The 16809-nt window shown below is 47.4% G+C and overlaps 1 protein-coding gene across 1 annotated transcript in view; it reads left to right on the forward strand.

Moving 5' to 3' along the window:
* LOC106585483 (stalled ribosome sensor GCN1) overlaps window positions 1–16809 on the forward strand; it is a 38181-nt gene that overhangs the window by 8667 nt on the left and 12705 nt on the right. The window contains exons 23-47 of the mRNA XM_014171737.3: window positions 3107–3220; window positions 3336–3534; window positions 3854–4006; window positions 5905–6086; window positions 7015–7095; window positions 7213–7356; window positions 7462–7586; window positions 7744–7933; window positions 9123–9193; window positions 9339–9504; window positions 9647–9841; window positions 9973–10219; window positions 10331–10452; window positions 10631–10745; window positions 10944–11123; window positions 11833–12053; window positions 12179–12247; window positions 12335–12670; window positions 12763–12905; window positions 13016–13133; window positions 13234–13449; window positions 13679–13843; window positions 14023–14184; window positions 14976–15068; window positions 15232–15375. Of these exons, the coding sequence (XP_014027212.3) occupies window positions 3107–3220; window positions 3336–3534; window positions 3854–4006; window positions 5905–6086; window positions 7015–7095; window positions 7213–7356; window positions 7462–7586; window positions 7744–7933; window positions 9123–9193; window positions 9339–9504; window positions 9647–9841; window positions 9973–10219; window positions 10331–10452; window positions 10631–10745; window positions 10944–11123; window positions 11833–12053; window positions 12179–12247; window positions 12335–12670; window positions 12763–12905; window positions 13016–13133; window positions 13234–13449; window positions 13679–13843; window positions 14023–14184; window positions 14976–15068; window positions 15232–15375 (3951 nt within the window). The remainder of the gene's footprint in view (window positions 1–3106; window positions 3221–3335; window positions 3535–3853; window positions 4007–5904; window positions 6087–7014; window positions 7096–7212; window positions 7357–7461; window positions 7587–7743; window positions 7934–9122; window positions 9194–9338; window positions 9505–9646; window positions 9842–9972; window positions 10220–10330; window positions 10453–10630; window positions 10746–10943; window positions 11124–11832; window positions 12054–12178; window positions 12248–12334; window positions 12671–12762; window positions 12906–13015; window positions 13134–13233; window positions 13450–13678; window positions 13844–14022; window positions 14185–14975; window positions 15069–15231; window positions 15376–16809) is intronic.

Below are 16809 nucleotides of genomic sequence, written 5' to 3' on the forward strand. Positions count from 1 at the left end.
GATGCCTTAATAGAAAATGACTAAAGTGAAAGTCACCCAATAAAATACTACTTGAGTAAAAGTTAAATATCCTTAAGTATCAAAAGTAAATATAATTGTAAAAATATACTTAAGTATTTCAAGTGTGAATAATTTCGAATGGCCTATATTAAGCAAACCAGATGGCACCATTTTCTTGATTTGTTTATTTACGGATAGGCAGGGGCACACTCCAACACATCATTTACAAACAAAGCAGCATACCACCCTGCATCTGACTGCTGGCTTGCTTCTGAAGCTAAGCAGGGTTGGTCCCTGGATGGGAGACCAGATGCTTCGGGAAGTGGTGTTGTAGGGCCAGTAGGGGGTGCACTTTCCTTTGGATGGAAAAACCCCCCCTTTGGATGGAAACCCCCCCCCCCCCCGTGCCCCAGGGCAGTTATTGGGGGACGTTAAATGGGTGTCCTGACTCTGTGGTCTCTAAAAGATCCCATGGCACTTATCGTAAGAATAGGGGTGTTAACCCCGGTGTCCAGGCTAAATTCCCAATCTGGCCCTCACCATCACGGTCACGTAATCATCACCAGCTTCCAATTGGCTCATTCACCACCCCCCCCTTGCCTGTAACTATTCCCCAGGTCGTTGCTGTAAATGAGAATGTGTTCTCAGTCAACTTACCTGGTAAAATAAGGGTTAAATTAACTCTGCCAGATCAGAGGCAATAGGGATGACCAGGGATGTTCTCTTGATAAGAGCATGAATTTGACAATTTTCCTGTCTTGCTAGGCATTCAAAATGTAATGTACTTTTGGGTGTCAGGGAAAATGTATGGAGTAAAAATAATGTTATTTTCTTTAGGAATGTAGTCAAGTGAAAGTTGTCAAATATAAATAAAGTAAAATACAGATATCCAAAAAAATGACTTAAGTAGTACTTTAAAGTATTTCTACTTAAGTACTTTACACCACTGCAAAACATGCATCCTGTTTGCAATAAGGCACTAATGTAAAAATGTGGCAAAGCAAATCACTTTTTTTCCTGAATACAAAGTGTGATGTTTGGGGAAAATCCAATTCTACACATTGACTACCACTCTCCATATTTTGAAGCACAATGGTGGCTGCATCATGTTATGGATATGCTTGTAATTGTTAAGGATTGAGGAGTTTTTCAGGATAAAAAATAAATGGGATGGAGCTTAGCACAGGCAAAATCCTAGAGGAAACCCGGTTCAGTCTGCTTTCCACCAGACACTGGGAGATGAATTCACTTTTAAGCTAGACAATAACCTAAAACACAAGGCTAAATCTACACTGGAGTTGCTTACCAAGAAGACAATGAATGTTTGACTTAAAGCTACTTGGAAAATCTATGGCAAGACCTGAACATGGTAGTCTAGCAATGACCAACAATCACTTTGATAGAGCATGAAACATTTTGAAAAGAAAAATGGGCAAATGTTGCACAATCCACTTGTGGAAAGCTCTTAGAGACTTACCTAGAAACACTCACAGCTGTAATCTCTGCCAAAGGTGAAGTATTGGCTACTTTAATTTTCAATACATTTGCAAAAATGTCTAAAAACATGTTTCACTTTGTCATTGAGGTATTATGTGTAGATGGTTGAGATTTTAATTTTTTTAGTCCATTTTGAATTCCGGCTGTAACACAACAAAGTGAAATAAGTCAAGGGGTATGAATACTTTTTGAAGGCACTGTATATGGGCTAATAGATGCAGGAGCATATTGGTACTGTTTGATGATCCTCTGTTATCAGAGAATGTAAACTGAACAAAAATATAAACGCAACATGCAACAATTTTGACTGAGTTACAGTTTATATAAAGAAATCAGTCAATTGAAATAAATTCATTAGGTGGTTATCTATGGATTTGTCATGACTGGGAATACAGATATGCATCTGTTGGTCATAGATACCTTTAAAAAAAATGGTTGGGGCGTGGATCAGAAAACCAGCCAATATCTGGTGTGACCACCATTTGCGTCTTGCAGCGTGACACATCTCCTTCGCATAGAGTTGATCTGGCTGTTGATTGTGTCCTGCGGAATGTTGTGCCACTCCTCTTCAGTGGCTGTGCGAAGTTGTTGGATATTGGCGGGAACTAGCACACATTGCTGTACACGTTGATACAGTGCATCCCAAACATGCTTAATGAGTGACATGTCTGGTGAGTATGCAGTTGTGTTCATTGTCCGCAGCTTATCCCTGCTCATAACAAAACCCCACCGCCAAGAACGGGTGCACTCTGTTCACAACGTTGACATTGGCAAACAGCTCGCCCACATGATGCAATACACGCTGGCTGCCATTGGCCCGGTACAGTTGAAACCGTGATTCATCCACGAAGAGCACACTTCTCCAGCGTGCCAGCGGTCATCGAAGGTGAGAATTTCCCCACTGAAATCGGTTATAACGCAGAACTGGTGAGGACAACGAGCACGCAGATGAGCTTCCCAGAAATGGTTTCTGACAGTTTGTGCAGAAATTCTTCAGTTGTGCAAAGCCACAGTTTCATCAGCTGTCTGGATGGCTGGTCTGACGATCTCGCAGGTGAAGAAGCCGGATGTGGAGGTCCTGGGTTGGCGTGGTTACATGTGGTCTGCGGTTGTGAGGCCAGTTGGATGTACTGCTAATTCTCTGGCAACAGCACAGGTGGACATTCCTGCGGTCAGCATGTCAATTTCATGCTCCCTCAACTTGAGACATCTGTGGCATTGTGTTTTGTGACAAAACTGCACATCTTAGAGTGGCTGAGATATTGTCTCCAGCACAAGGTGCACCTGTGTAATGACCATGCTGTTTAATCAGCTGCTTGATATGCTACACCTGTCAAGTGGATGGATTATCTTGGCAAAGATGGAAATGCTCACTAAAAGGAATGTAAACAAATTTGTGCACAAAATTCAAGAGAAATAAGGTTTTTGTGCTTATGGAAAATGTACAGGATTATTTATTACAGCTCATGAAACATGGGACCAACACTTTACATGTTTTGAATTTTTGTTCAGTATAATAGGTCTAACTTGAATTACGATTGAACCATCATTAATTGAAGAAAGTAGAGTTATCATGAAATGAACACGGTGATTTCTATGTCTGTTTTAGGAGATCAAGAAGAAGAAAGGCATCAAAGACGAGTTGCAGCTGACCAGCAAACAGAAGGAGATGATGCAAGCCCAGCTGGAGAAAGAGTCCTCCATTCGCAAGAGACTACAAGGGGTACGGCCAGACACTTTAACATTTTTCACACTTATCCAGTTTCTCAAACGTTAAACTCCAGACATTGACATAATGTTCCTGTTGTTTGATCGATGGACTGTTGTGTGGTTGTCAGCTGGACATGGAGCTGCAGTGTGCGGTGGGTCTGCTGGAGGCAACGTTGATCCAGAAGCCTCCCCAGATCTCATGGCAGCTCCCAGGGGTCCTCCAGGTCCTACTGCCCCTCCTCCACTCCCCCCTGGCTGCCCCACGCCTGCAGCAGGCCTTCCTCGACATAGGAGCCTGCCTCATGCCCACGGAGCTGCACTACCTGGGTACGTGTAATATATTCCATTTGTAGACACTTTTATCCAAAGCATAGACTAATACTCGGTAGAGCTTTCCTCTCACTTCCCTCATATGTCCTTGTTCACACACCTTCACAGATCTGACAGGACTGGATAGGAGAAAATAACATGGAAACTCCACCTAGCCTACATGAAAACTATGTGGAGTTATTGCTTGTACCTATCCAGTTGTCTCTGATCTTTAAATGGGAGTGAACAAAGATAAAGTGGAGGGAAAAACGTTCTACTTCCTGTGATAAAACTTCCTCTTACCTCCTGCATGTTCTACTCATGGTCTTCTCCACAGCTGTGCTGGTGGGCAGGGTGACACTGCGCCTGATGAAACCTGAGTGTGATCTGGACGAGGCCTGGGGACAGGAGGATCTAGAAACAGCCACCCAGCGCACTGTCGGGCTGCTGCACATGCACACTGTCCCACACAGAGAGGGCAAGGCTGGTGGTGAGTACACTGTCCCACACAGAGAGGGCAAGGCTGGTGGTGAGTACACTGTCCCACACAGAGAGGGCAAGGCTGGTGGTGAGCACACTGTCCCACACAGAGAGGGCAAGGCTGGTGGTGAGTACACTGTCCCACACAGAGAGGGCAAGGCTGGTGGTGAGTACACTGTCCCACACAGAGAGGGCAAGGCTGGTGGTGAGCACACTGTCCCACACAGAGAGGGCAAGGCTGGTGGTGAGCACACTGTCCCACACAGAGAGGGCAAGGCTGGTGGTGAGCACACTGTCCCACACAGAGAGGGCAAGGCTGGTGGTGAGTACACTGTCCCACACAGAGAGGGCAAGGCTGGTGGTGAGTACACTGTCCCACACAGAGAGGGCAAGGCTGGTGGTGAGTACACTGTCCCACACAGAGAGGGCAAGGCTGGTGGTGAGTACACTGTCCCACACAGAGAGGGCAAGGCTGGTGGTGAGTACACTGTCCCACACAGAGAGGGCAAGGCTGGTGGTGAGCACACTGTCCCACACAGAGAGGGCAAGGCTGGTGGTGAGCACACTGTCCCACACAGAGAGGGCAAGGCTGGTGGTGAGTACACTGTCCCACACAGAGAGGGCAAGGCTGGTGGTGAGCACACTGTCCCACACAGAGAGGGCAAGGCTGGTGGTGAGTACACTGTCCCACACAGAGAGAGCAAGGCTGGTGGTGAGCACACTGTCCCACACAGAGAGAGCAAGGCTGGTGTCGAGCACACTGTCCCACACAGAGAGGGCAAGGCTGGTGGTGAGTACACTGTCCCACACAGAGAGAGCAAGGCTGGTGTCGAGCACACTGTCCCACACAGAGAGGGCAAGGCCGGTGGCGAGCACACTGTCCCACACAGAGAGGGCAAGGCTGGTGGTGAGTACACTGTCCCACACAGAGAGGGCAAGGCTGGTGGCGAGCACACTGTCCCACACAGAGAGGGCAAGGCTGGTGGTGAGCACACTGTCCCACACAGAGAGGGCAAGGCTGGTGGTGAGCACACTGTCCCACACAGAGAGGGCAAGGCTGGTGGTGAGTACACTGTCCCACACAGAGAGGGCAAGGCTGGTGGCGAGCACACTGTCCCACACAGAGAGAGCAAGGCTGGTGGTGAGCACACTGTCCCACACAGAGAGGGCAAGGCTGGTGGTGAGCACACTGTCCCACACAGAGAGGGCAAGGCTGGTGGTGAGCACACTGTCCCACACAGAGAGGGCAAGGCTGGTGGCGAGCACACTGTCCCACACAGAGAGGGCAAGGCTGGTGGTGAGCACACTGTCTTGTCCCACACAGAGAGGTCAAGGCTGGTGGTGAGCACACTGTCCCACACAGAGAGGGCAAGGCTGGTGGTGAGCACACTGTCCCACACAGAGAGGGCAAGGCTGGTGGTGAGCACACTGTCCCACACAGAGAGGGCAAGGCTGGTGGTGAGCACACTGTCCCACACAGAGAGGGCAAGGCTGGTGGTGAGCACACTGTCCCACACAGAGAGGGCAAGGCTGGTGGTGAGCACACTGTCCCACACAGAGAGGGCAAGGCTGGTGGTGAGCACACTGTCCCACACAGAGAGGGCAAGGCTGGTGGTGAGCACACTGTCCCACACAGAGAGGGCAAGGCTGGTGGTGAGCACACTGTCCCACACAGAGAGGGCAAGGCTGGTGGTGAGCACACTGTCCCACACAGAGAGGGCAAGGCTGGTGGTGAGCACACTGTCCACACAGAGAGGGCAAGGCTGGTGGTGAGCAAACACACATACACAGAGAGAGGAGAGGGCAAGACTGGTGAAGAAACACGGACACAATACAGACACAAATCAACGACATCAACATTGTGATTATACCTGCTGGTGTCCTAATGCGCTCATCCTGTTGTTTCAGACATGGCTCCACTGTCTGCCCCAGCCTTCTCCTTCTGTTTCCCCCTGCTAAACACCGTGCTCAGGGACTCCTCAGGCAGCACTGAGGAGACGGAGAGCATGCAGGTCCGTGCCCTGCAGGTCATCAATGTGCACGCTCAACTTCGCGCTGAGGTTGACACCACAGACATACTCATCGATGAGGTAAGAGTTGATCAAGTTTATCGTCTCAGTGTGTTGTCACATCTCTTTGTCTGAGGCATACTCCTACCAATGTATAATACACTTACCAATGTATAATACTCTTACCAATGTATAATACTCTTACCAATGTATAATACTCTTACCAATGTATAATACTCCTACCAATGTATAATACTCCTACCAATGTATAATACTCCTACCAATGTATAATACTCCTACCAATGTATAATACTCCTACCAATGTATAATACTCTTACCAATGTATAATACTCTTACCAATGTATAATACTCCTACCAATGTATAATACTCTACCAATGTATAATACTCTTACCAATGTATAATACTCTTACCAATGTATAATACTCTTACCAATGTATAATACTCCTACCAATGTATAATACTCCTACCAATATATAATACTCCTACCAATATATAATACTCCTACCAATATATAATACTCCTACCAATGTATAATACTCTTACCAATGTATAATACTCTTACCAATGTATAATACTCCTACCAATGTATAATACTCCTACCAATGTATAATACTCCTACCAATGTATAATACTCCTACCAATGTATAATACTCCTACCAATGTATAATACTCCTACCAATGTATAATACTCCTACCAATGTATAATACTCCTACCAATGTATAATATTCCTACCAATGTATAATACTCTTACACATGTATAATACTCTTACACATGTATAACCTCACGTCTCTACACATGTATTAATACTCTTACACATGTATATAATACTCTTACACATGTATATAATACTCTTACACATGTATATAATACTCCTACACAATGTATAATACTTTTCTCTTCCTGCACTCTCCACTCTATTAATGGCTGGCCATCATGGACAAAGGGCTTATGTTTGTATGACTTGTCTCTCTGTTTTGTCTCTCAGAATGGTCCTGAGCTGCTACCTCGTTTCAGTATGCTGCGTCTCCTGACCAGAGTCATCTCCACTGCAGCACCCAGACTGCAGGTACACACTTCAGCACCATGCTTCTACCACATTTACAGACTAATAGTAACCAGTAGAGCTCTCACATACGTTTATACACTGTGTCTGAGTGTAGATCTGTAATTGTGTGTGTTTCAGGTGCTGGCGTCCCAGTGTCTGACAGCAGTGTGTGCCAGTGGAGGAGGAGAGAAGGGCTGTGCTCTGGCTGAGCAGGATGAGATAGACGTCCTGCTGGAGGCTTTGCTCTCCCCCTGCTTCTCTGTCAGAGACGCTGCCCTCAGGGTGAGGAAATAGTGTGTGTGTGTACTGTGTGTACTGTGTGTACTGTGTGTACTGTGTGTGGGTCTTTGGATGTGTGTTAATGTCCCACCCTCTCTCTCTGTCCAGGGCCTGTTGGAGATGGAGATGGCTCTGCCTACAGAAAGTACAGATGCCAATGGTCTGCGTGTTCTCCGCAGGCTGTGGGTGTCCAGGTTTGATGTGGAGGAGGAGGGCAGGACCCTGGCTGAGAAGTGAGTAGCTAACGTCTCCTCTATGTAATACTTAGCTAGTTGAATATAGCTCCCGTCTTCAAAATGACTTTGCTTTCGAGAAGTAGCACGTCTCCCCTCTCATGTAGCGTAGCTGCTGTGACTGACCATACCTCTCTGCTCCCCTTCTCTCCCCCAGGCTGTGGCAGGCTCTGTGTCTGGAGCTGGTCCCTGAGCTGTGCTCTCTGCTCATCGGAGATGTGACCCACCATGAGGAGGCTGTGCGTACTGCCGGGGCCGAGGCTCTGTCCAGTGCCATCAGCGAGTACCGCGACCAGTCCCCCGCTGTCCTGGGCCAGCTCAATGAGCTCTACCACCAGAAACTCTACGTGAGTCTCCCTCACCCATGGCCCTCCTATCACAGCTCAGGAATAGCCACTAGTCGGGTATCAGGAGTGGTGTGTTGTAAGATACACTATATATACAAAAGAATGCGGACACCCTTTCAAATTTGTGGATTCGGCTATTTCAACCACACCCATTGCAGACGGGTATAAAGTTGAGCACAGAGCCATGCAATCTCCATAGACAAACATTGGCAGTAGAATGGCCTTACTGAAGAGCTGTGACTTTCAACATGGCACCGTCATAGGATGCTACCTTCTCAACAAGTCAGTTCTTAAAATGCTGTTATGGTGAAGTGTAAACGGCTCAGCCGCGAAGTGGTAGGCCACACGTGCTCATAGAACAGTAATGCTGAAGCGCATAAAATCATCTGTCCTCGGTTGCAACACTCACTACAGAGTTCCAAACTGCCTCTGGAAGCAACTTCAGCATAATAACTGTTCGTCGGGAGCTACATGAAATTGATTTCCATGGCCGAGCAGCCGCACACAAGCCTAAAATCACCATGCGCAACGCCAAGCGTCGGCTGTAGTGGCGTAAAGCTCGCCGCCATTGGACTCTGGATCAGTGGAAACGCGTTCTCTGGAGTGATGAATCACACTTCACCATCTGGCAGTCCGACAGGCGGATCTGGGTTTGGTGGATGTCAGGAGTACGCTACCTGCATAGTGCCAACTGTAAAGTTTGGTGGAGGAGGAATAATGGTCTGGGGCTGATTTTCATGGTTCGGGTTAGGCCCCTTAGTTCCAGTGAAGGGAAATCTTAACGCTACGGCGTACACTGACATTGTAGATAATTCTGTGCTTCCAACTTTGTGGCAACGATTTGGGGAAGGCCCTTTCCGGTTTCAGCATGACAATGCCCCTGTGCACAAAGTGAGGTACATACAGAAATGGTTTTTCGAGATCGGTGTGGAAGAACTTGACTGGCCTGCACAGAGCCCTGGCCTCAACCCCATCGAACACCTTTGGGTTGAATTGAAACGCTGAATGTTCCAACATCTAGTGGAAAGCCTTCTCATAAGAGTGGAGGCTTTTATAGACGCAAAGGGGGGACCAACTACATATTAATGCCCATGATTTTGGAATGAGATGTTCAATGACCAGGTGTCCACATACTTTTGGTCATATAGTGTAGAACCATGGTCAATGTGAAACTGTTGTCTTTTTACAGAGACCTCCTCCTGTCCTGGATGCTTTAGGACGAGTCATCTCTGAACAACCACCTGACCAGTGGGAAGCCAGGTAAGCGAACACTCAGCCACTCAACAATGTCGATACCACTCTTATTCCAGTGTATAGGACTGGGTGGTGATGATAGCTTTCCAGATTCTGTGTTTAAGTGGCACCACCTTGTGTATGGTGTCTAAGGGTATGTTGGTGTCTGCAGGTGTGGCATCGCCCTGGCTCTGAACAAGCTGTGTCAGTATCTGGAAGAGCCCCAGGTTACTCCTCTCTTCCTGTTCTTTGTTCCTGACGCTCTGAATGACCGTCACCCTGAGGTGCGGCGCTGCATGCTGGACGCTGCCCTCTCCGCCCTCAACACACACGGAAAGGTACCAACACTCTTTATATACTCTAGACAGCCACACCCTTCTCCTGGCACCCAATGCAACTGCTCCTCTCTCAATGGACTCCTTTCAACTCAATACAGTACATCCCTTTTCTTTCTGAGCAGTGTGTTGTGTTGTGTTGCAGGACAATGTGAGCTCCCTGCTCCCCGTCTTCGAGGAGTTTCTGAAGGACGCCCCCCAGGACGCCAGCTACGACTCAGTCCGCCAGAGTGTGGTCATCCTAATGGGCTCTCTGGCCAAACATCTGGAAAAGAGTGACCCCAAGGTCAAACCCATTGTGGCCAAGCTCATTACAGCACTCTCCACACCCTCACAGCAGGTACTGGAACAATCTGTCACATTATTCGCTATAGGTTTCATCTTGATTTCTAGAACCTATATGCATTGACCTTTACAATCAAATGCCTGCTTATTGTAATCGTTGCCTTATTTGTCTCTTTGCTCCCTCAGGTCCAGGAGTCTGTGGCTAGCTGCCTGCCCCCTCTGGTCCCTGCCATCAGGGAGGATGCTGGGGGGATGGTGCGGAAGCTGCTGCAGCTGCTGCTGGAAAGTGACAAGTACGCTGAGAGGAAGGGCGCGGCCTACGGTCTGGCAGGCCTGGTGAAAGGCCTGGGAATCCTGGCCCTCAAACAGCAGGACATCATGAGCACCCTGACCGATGCCATCCAAGACAAGAAGAACTTCAGACGCAGAGAGGGTCAGTGACTCCTCGCCAGTAGCTTAACCTCGCTGGTCTCTGTGGTTTAGTTTGTTCTCCCGCTATCTGTGCCTGTGATTTTTAACACCACTCTCTCTCGGTCTTCTCCAGGTGCCCTGTTTGCCTTTGAGATGCTGTGCAACATGCTGGGGAAGCTGTTTGAGCCCTATGTGGTCCACGTGCTGCCCCACCTCCTGCTCTGCTTCGGGGACGGGAACCAGTATGTCAGAGAGGTACTGTTAACATTACAAGCTTCTCATTTCAATCCCACCTACCTTCTCTCTCTCTCTCTCTCTCCTGTTTTCTCTTACACTTCTCACTCAACACTATTTTTCTACCTAATAATTCTCACATTCACTCACACGTTTTGTTGTGCATTACGCTCTAAGTAACGTCTTTGCCCTTTCCCAGGCTGCAGATGACTGTGCCAAGGCGGTGATGAGGAACCTGAGTGCCCACGGGGTGAAGCTGGTGCTGCCCTCCCTGCTGGTGGCTCTGGAGGAGGAGTCCTGGAGGACCAAAGCAGGTGAGGTTCCGCCCACTGCATCATGGGCCTTTTTTTTAGAGAGCTGTGCCATGTTATCCCAAATGATAGGATCGAACCATTCAGCAATCACCTGATGGTAACCACATCCTTGTCCTCCCTTCCTTGGCCCCTACTCTGCTCCCCATTCATCTCATCTTTCTCTCTTCTTAATCCTTCTACTCTCGTTTCCTCCTCCAGGTTCTGTGGAGCTCCTGGGGGCCATGGCATACTGTGCCCCTAAGCAGCTGTCCTCCTGCCTGCCCAGCATTGTGCCCAAGCTGACCGAGGTGCTGACTGACTCCCATGTCAAAGTGCAGAATGCCGGCCAACAGGCCTTACGACAGATCGGCTCTGTTATCCGCAACCCTGAGATCCTGGGTAGGAGGGTTATGCTCAACTCTGAGCATTAGCTATAGGAATGTGGGGAAAAGCAGTTAAAGCAGAATGTACAGTTGTGTGGAAGTAATTAAGTGAAAATACTTTAAAGTACTACGTTTTTTGGATATCTGTAGTCTACTATGTATATTTTTGTCAACTTTTACTTCACTACATTCCTAAAGAAAATAATGTACTTTTTACTCCATACATTTTCCCTGACACCCAAAAGTACTCGTTACATTTTGAATGCTAAGCAGGACAGGAAAATTGTCTAATTCACACACTTATCAAGAGAACATCCCTACTTCCTCTGATCTGGCAGACTCACTAAACACAAATGCTTCATTTGTAAATGATGTCTGAGTGTTGGAGTGTGCCCATGGCTATCAGTACATTTTAAAAACAATAAAATGCTGCTGTCTGGTTTGCTTAATATAAGGAATTTGAAATGATTTACACATTTTGATACTATATTTTAGCAATTACATTTACTTTTTACACTTCCGTATATTTAAAACCAAATACTTTGACTTTACTCAAGTAGTATTTTACTGGGTGACTCACTTGAGTAATTTTCTATTACAGTATCTTTACTTTTACTCAGGAATGACAATTTGGTACTTTTCCCACCAATGCATCTGTAGGGGTAATACAGATGGCGATTGGTATTTTAGGGTAGTTACTAACAGTGTTTCTGTCCCCCTCTCAGCCATAACCCCCATCCTGCTGGATGCCCTCACTGACCCCTCCCGTAAGACCCAGAACTGCCTGCAGACGCTGCTGGACACCAAGTTTGTCCACTTCATCGATGCCCCCTCCCTGGCCCTCATCATGCCCATCGTCCAGAGGGCCTTCCAGGACCGCTCCACTGACACTCGCAAGATGGCCGCTCAGATCATCGGCAACATGTACTCCCTCACTGACCAGAAGGTGCGTAGCAGCCCTGGGATATTGAGTTGCATTGTACTACAATTAATCTTCTCAAAATGCTCTACTGTTTATAATGTATGTGTTTCTAGTGATTGACACAATGTGTTTGTCTCTTTGTGTTGCAGGACCTGTCCCCATACCTGCCCAGTGTCATTCCTGGACTCAAAGCCTCTCTGCTGGACCCTGTGCCTGAGGTATGTACCTCTGCCTAACAGCTCAACAACAAACCCTTTAAGTGGTTTGGTTACCTGATGATAACTCTCTCTGTCCTCTCCTCTCAGGTGCGTACAGTGTCAGCCAAGGCCCTGGGTGCCATGGTGAAGGGCATGGGTGAGTCTTGCTTTGATGACCTGATGCCCTGGCTCATGGAGACCCTGGCATCTGAGCAGAGCTCTGTGGACCGCTCTGGAGCTGCCCAAGGTCTGGCTGAGGTGATGGCTGGGCTGGGCGTGGAGAAGCTGGACAAGCTGATGCCAGACGTGGTGCAGACGGCCAGCAAGGTGGACATCGCGTCCCACGTCCGCGACGGTTACATCATGATGTTTATCTACCTGCCCCTCACCTTCGGGGACAGGTTCACCCCCTATGTTGGCCCCATCATCCCCTGCATCCTCAAGGTAGGGAACACTCAACAATCACTAGCATCTCTCCATTCTCTCTCTGGTTGTGAACACCTCTCACCAGTCTCCCTCTCTCCTTGGTATTACAGGCTCTGGCAGATGAGAACGAGTATGTGAGAGACACTGCCCTGCGTGCCGGCCAGCGCATCATCAGCATGTACGCTGAGACTGCCATCGCCCTGCTGCTGCCTGAACTGGAACAGGGCCTGTTTGACGACCTCTGGAGGATTAGGTCGGGCATCTACCCATATATACACACACTATACATTTTATGTCAGTATGTAAGGGTTTTACCTGGCAGTGATAATGTAAGTGAGCCTCCATGTTGTCTCTGGTTCACAGGTTTAGCTCCGTGCAGCTGCTGGGAGACCTACTGTTCCACATCTCTGGAGTCACAGGGAAGATGACCACAGAGACCGCCTCAGAGGACGACAACTTTGGCACAGCGCAGTCCAACAAGGTATTCTGACAAATATGCGTGATTGTACTGTATAGATGGTTGATTATAAAGTGGTTTGTATGTGGTGTTGGTGCTGAGCCCTCTTCCTCCTCTCCCCCAGGCGATCATCGGAGCCCTGGGTGGAGAGAGGCGTAACCGAGTCCTGTCTGGCCTCTACATGGGCCGTTCAGACACCCAGCTGGTGGTGCGACAGGCCTCCCTCCACGTGTGGAAGATCGTGGTGTCCAACACTCCCCGCACCCTCCGGGAGATCCTGCCCACCCTCTTCACCCTGCTGCTGGGCTTCCTGGCCTCCGACTGCCCTGACAAGAGAACGGTAACGCTACTGCTCATTAAGTCTACAATCTATGGAGCTGTTTCCTTCTTGCTCTTTCACAGCTTTTGCACTTTATCACATCCCCTTTGTCTAACTCTCTGTGGTCCTGTTCATTAGTTGCACATGTTAAGACAATTCAGTGTTCTGAATTTGAGTGTATTTGCGTTCTGTGTTCTCTCATGCTTCTGATCCCGTGGTTACTGAATGTGGCTTCTCTCTGTGGTTGTAGATCGCTGCGAGGACACTTGGAGACCTGGTTCGTAAGCTGGGAGAGAAGATCCTCCCAGAGATCATTCCTATCCTGGAGGAGGGTCTGCGCTCAGACAAGAGTGATGAGAGGCAGGGTGTTTGCATCGGCCTCAGTGAGATCATGAAGTCCACCAGCAGGGATGCGGTCAGTACCTCAATACATACCTGGACACTTTTTCCTTCATCTTTTTATTCATGCTTTATTTAACCTGGCATTTAACCTTGAGATTAGTGTGAATTGTTCAAGGAAAACTTCAAATGTCTTAGACATAGCAGGGGTATGTGATGCCATGGTAGAGCAGTAAGGTGACTGTGTGTTTCCAGGTGCTGATATTCTCTGAGTCCCTGGTCCCCACGGTGAGGAAGGCTCTGTGTGACCCCCTGGAGGAGGTACGAGAGGCTGCAGCCAAAACCTTCGAGCAACTCCATGCCACCATCGGTCACCAGGCCCTGGATGACATCCTGCCTGCCCTGCTCAAACAGCTGGTGAGAGACACATCCACACACACCAACATTAACCCTCTTCACCTCTAAACAACCCTCTGTATCAACCATAGCCATTAAAACCAGTAGATAGTAATAGCGCTGACATCATCCACGTATTCCTATGGAAAACTCCTGATGGCGCATGAAGTATTTGAATTTGAAGCGTGCCTTATTGCTGAATGGGGCTTGAATGGCACCAAAAAAAATCACTAAGGATCATGGTGAAAGTGGCCGTAACTAGCAAAGTATCATGGTCGATGTAGTAGCTTTCATCCTGTCTGAGTCATCCGGGAGCCTCCTCGTAGCCTGCTGGCACGTGATTGGTCTGTGTCAGCAAGTGGTCCTGTGTAACGACAAATGTTGTTGTCCAAATGGATCCCTATTTAATCCAATTTCCTGATTTGTATTTAACTTTAAAATAAATCACTGTGTGGATCGAACTTGATCATAATAAACACATTTTAGAGCTCTAAACTGCTGACAAAACAAAAAAAGCCCGTTCTGGCGATCGTCATTTACATAGGCTTTCTAGGGCAGACCGGGGCTTTCTAGGGCAGACCGGGGCTTTCTAGGGCAGACCGGGGCTTTTGTCACGGCTGCGTTGCTACGCAGTAGCCGACCAGCAGAGCTTGTGACTTTACGCTCCAAACCGGACACTGGGGGCCTGATATCCACACATTGTGTTCGGTAATACTCACTCTCATGTCCCTCCTAAAGAAATTCTGGAGAGGGCCGAGAGGACCCACCATGGAACAGAATATAGAGTGAGGTTAATGTTTCTCTGTGTGCAGGATGATGAGGAGACTGCGGAGTTTGCTCTGGACGGTCTGAAACAGGTGATGGCAGTAAAGAGTCGCTCTGTGCTGCCCTACCTGGTGCCCAAGGTGAGCTGTCCAAATATTATACACTCTACTAACAATGGTTCATCTCACTGATCATTTATTGGATTTATATAACACTTTTCCTGATGCTCAGTGCTTTTTAGTCTTTTTTATAGTATGAGTGTAGTTCTGTGTATGAATGCTATCCTCTCCTCTTCCGTGACAGCTAACTGCTCCTCCAGTGAACACGCGTGTGCTGGCCTTCCTATCTGCTGTGGCTGGAGACGCTCTGACACGCCACCTGGGGGTCATCCTGCCCGCCCTCTACTCCTCTCTGAAAGACAAGCTGGGAACAGAGGAGGGACAGCAGGTAACAACGGCATTCTGAAGTGTTTCATTGAGCAGGCTTTCTTTCATGATTTGTTTTATTTTGCCTGGAGCAAGATTGATCTTATCCCTGATGTGGAAACTGCCTGGAAATTCTTTCATGATGGTTTTTCCCAAATAGTAAACAGACATGCTCCATTCCGCAGGTTCAGGGTTAAAGGGAGGGATAATCCATGGTTTTCGTCTGAGCTTTCTTGCATTGTTCACGACCGTAATCTAGCCTGGGCTAAAGCAAGGAAATCGTGTTCTGATGCTGATTGGCTTATTTTTAGGCAGTTACGAAACAAGTGTTCTTCTCTTCTCAGGAAGGCCAAGTCTGAATATTTTATGTCTGTTACCACTGATAACCTGAATGACCCTAGAAAGTTTTGGAAGGCTATTAAGTCTATGTCTGGTAATGTTAATGAATTACCGTCATGTGTATTGAAGGACTTTGTTGCTGTATATGACAAAACTGAAATGCTGAATTGTTTCAATGAGCACTTTGTATCATCTGGTAGACTGTTTGATTCAGTGTCCTCTGTCTCTGTACAACCTTGTGTTGATGAACCAGTGAGAGCTGGTCAAACTTGTAGCTTTTTGCCATTCTCAGTGCAGGTGGTACATAAGGCCCTGAAATCCTTAGATCAGAGAAAGCCTGCAGGTCCTGATCTTTTGGATCCCTGCTTTTTAAATCTGGCAGCTGATTTCATAGCTGAACCACTTACATATCTGTTCAATCTAACCCTGGAATGTAATGAAATTCCAAAGATCTGGAAATCAGCATTTGTCCTGCCACTTTTAAAAGGGGGAGATCCAACTCTTTTAAATAATTATAGGCCAATCTCAAAGCTGTCACCCCTGGTGAAAATACTTGAAACCCTTGTGAGTGACCAGCTAAAATAGTTTTTATATACTAACTCTATTTTATCAATGTACCAATCGGGTTTCAGGAAGAAGCATAGCACAATTACAGCAGTCATGAAGGTTTTAAATGATATCACTGAAGCTCTTGACAAAAAACAGCATTGTGTCTCACTTTTTATTGATCTCTCTAAGGCTTTTGATACAGTTGATCATGCTATACTAAGGCAGAGATTGTCGAGTGTAGGTCTTTCAGAGCATGCAGTTGCATGGTTTGTTAACTATCTGTCTGATAGAACTCAGTGCACTCAATTTGATGGGCTTAGGTCTGTTCAATTGTCTGTCTTGAATGGTGTGCCCCAAGGCTCTGTACTTGGTCCTCTCTTATTCACTATTTATATAAATAATTTAGACAAAAATGTCCAAAATGCGCAACTTCATTTTTATGCTGATGATACTGTTATTTATTGTTGTGCTTCATCTCTTACAAAAGCTTTCCAGAACTTGCAAACTGCTTTTAATACTGTTCAACATACCTTGTCTCAATTGAAGCTTATCCTCAATACTGACAAAA

This window comes from Salmo salar, chromosome 24, assembly GCF_965601325.2.
Source record: "Salmo salar chromosome 24, fSalSal1, whole genome shotgun sequence".
Classification (NCBI taxonomy): domain Eukaryota; kingdom Metazoa; phylum Chordata; class Actinopteri; order Salmoniformes; family Salmonidae; genus Salmo; species Salmo salar.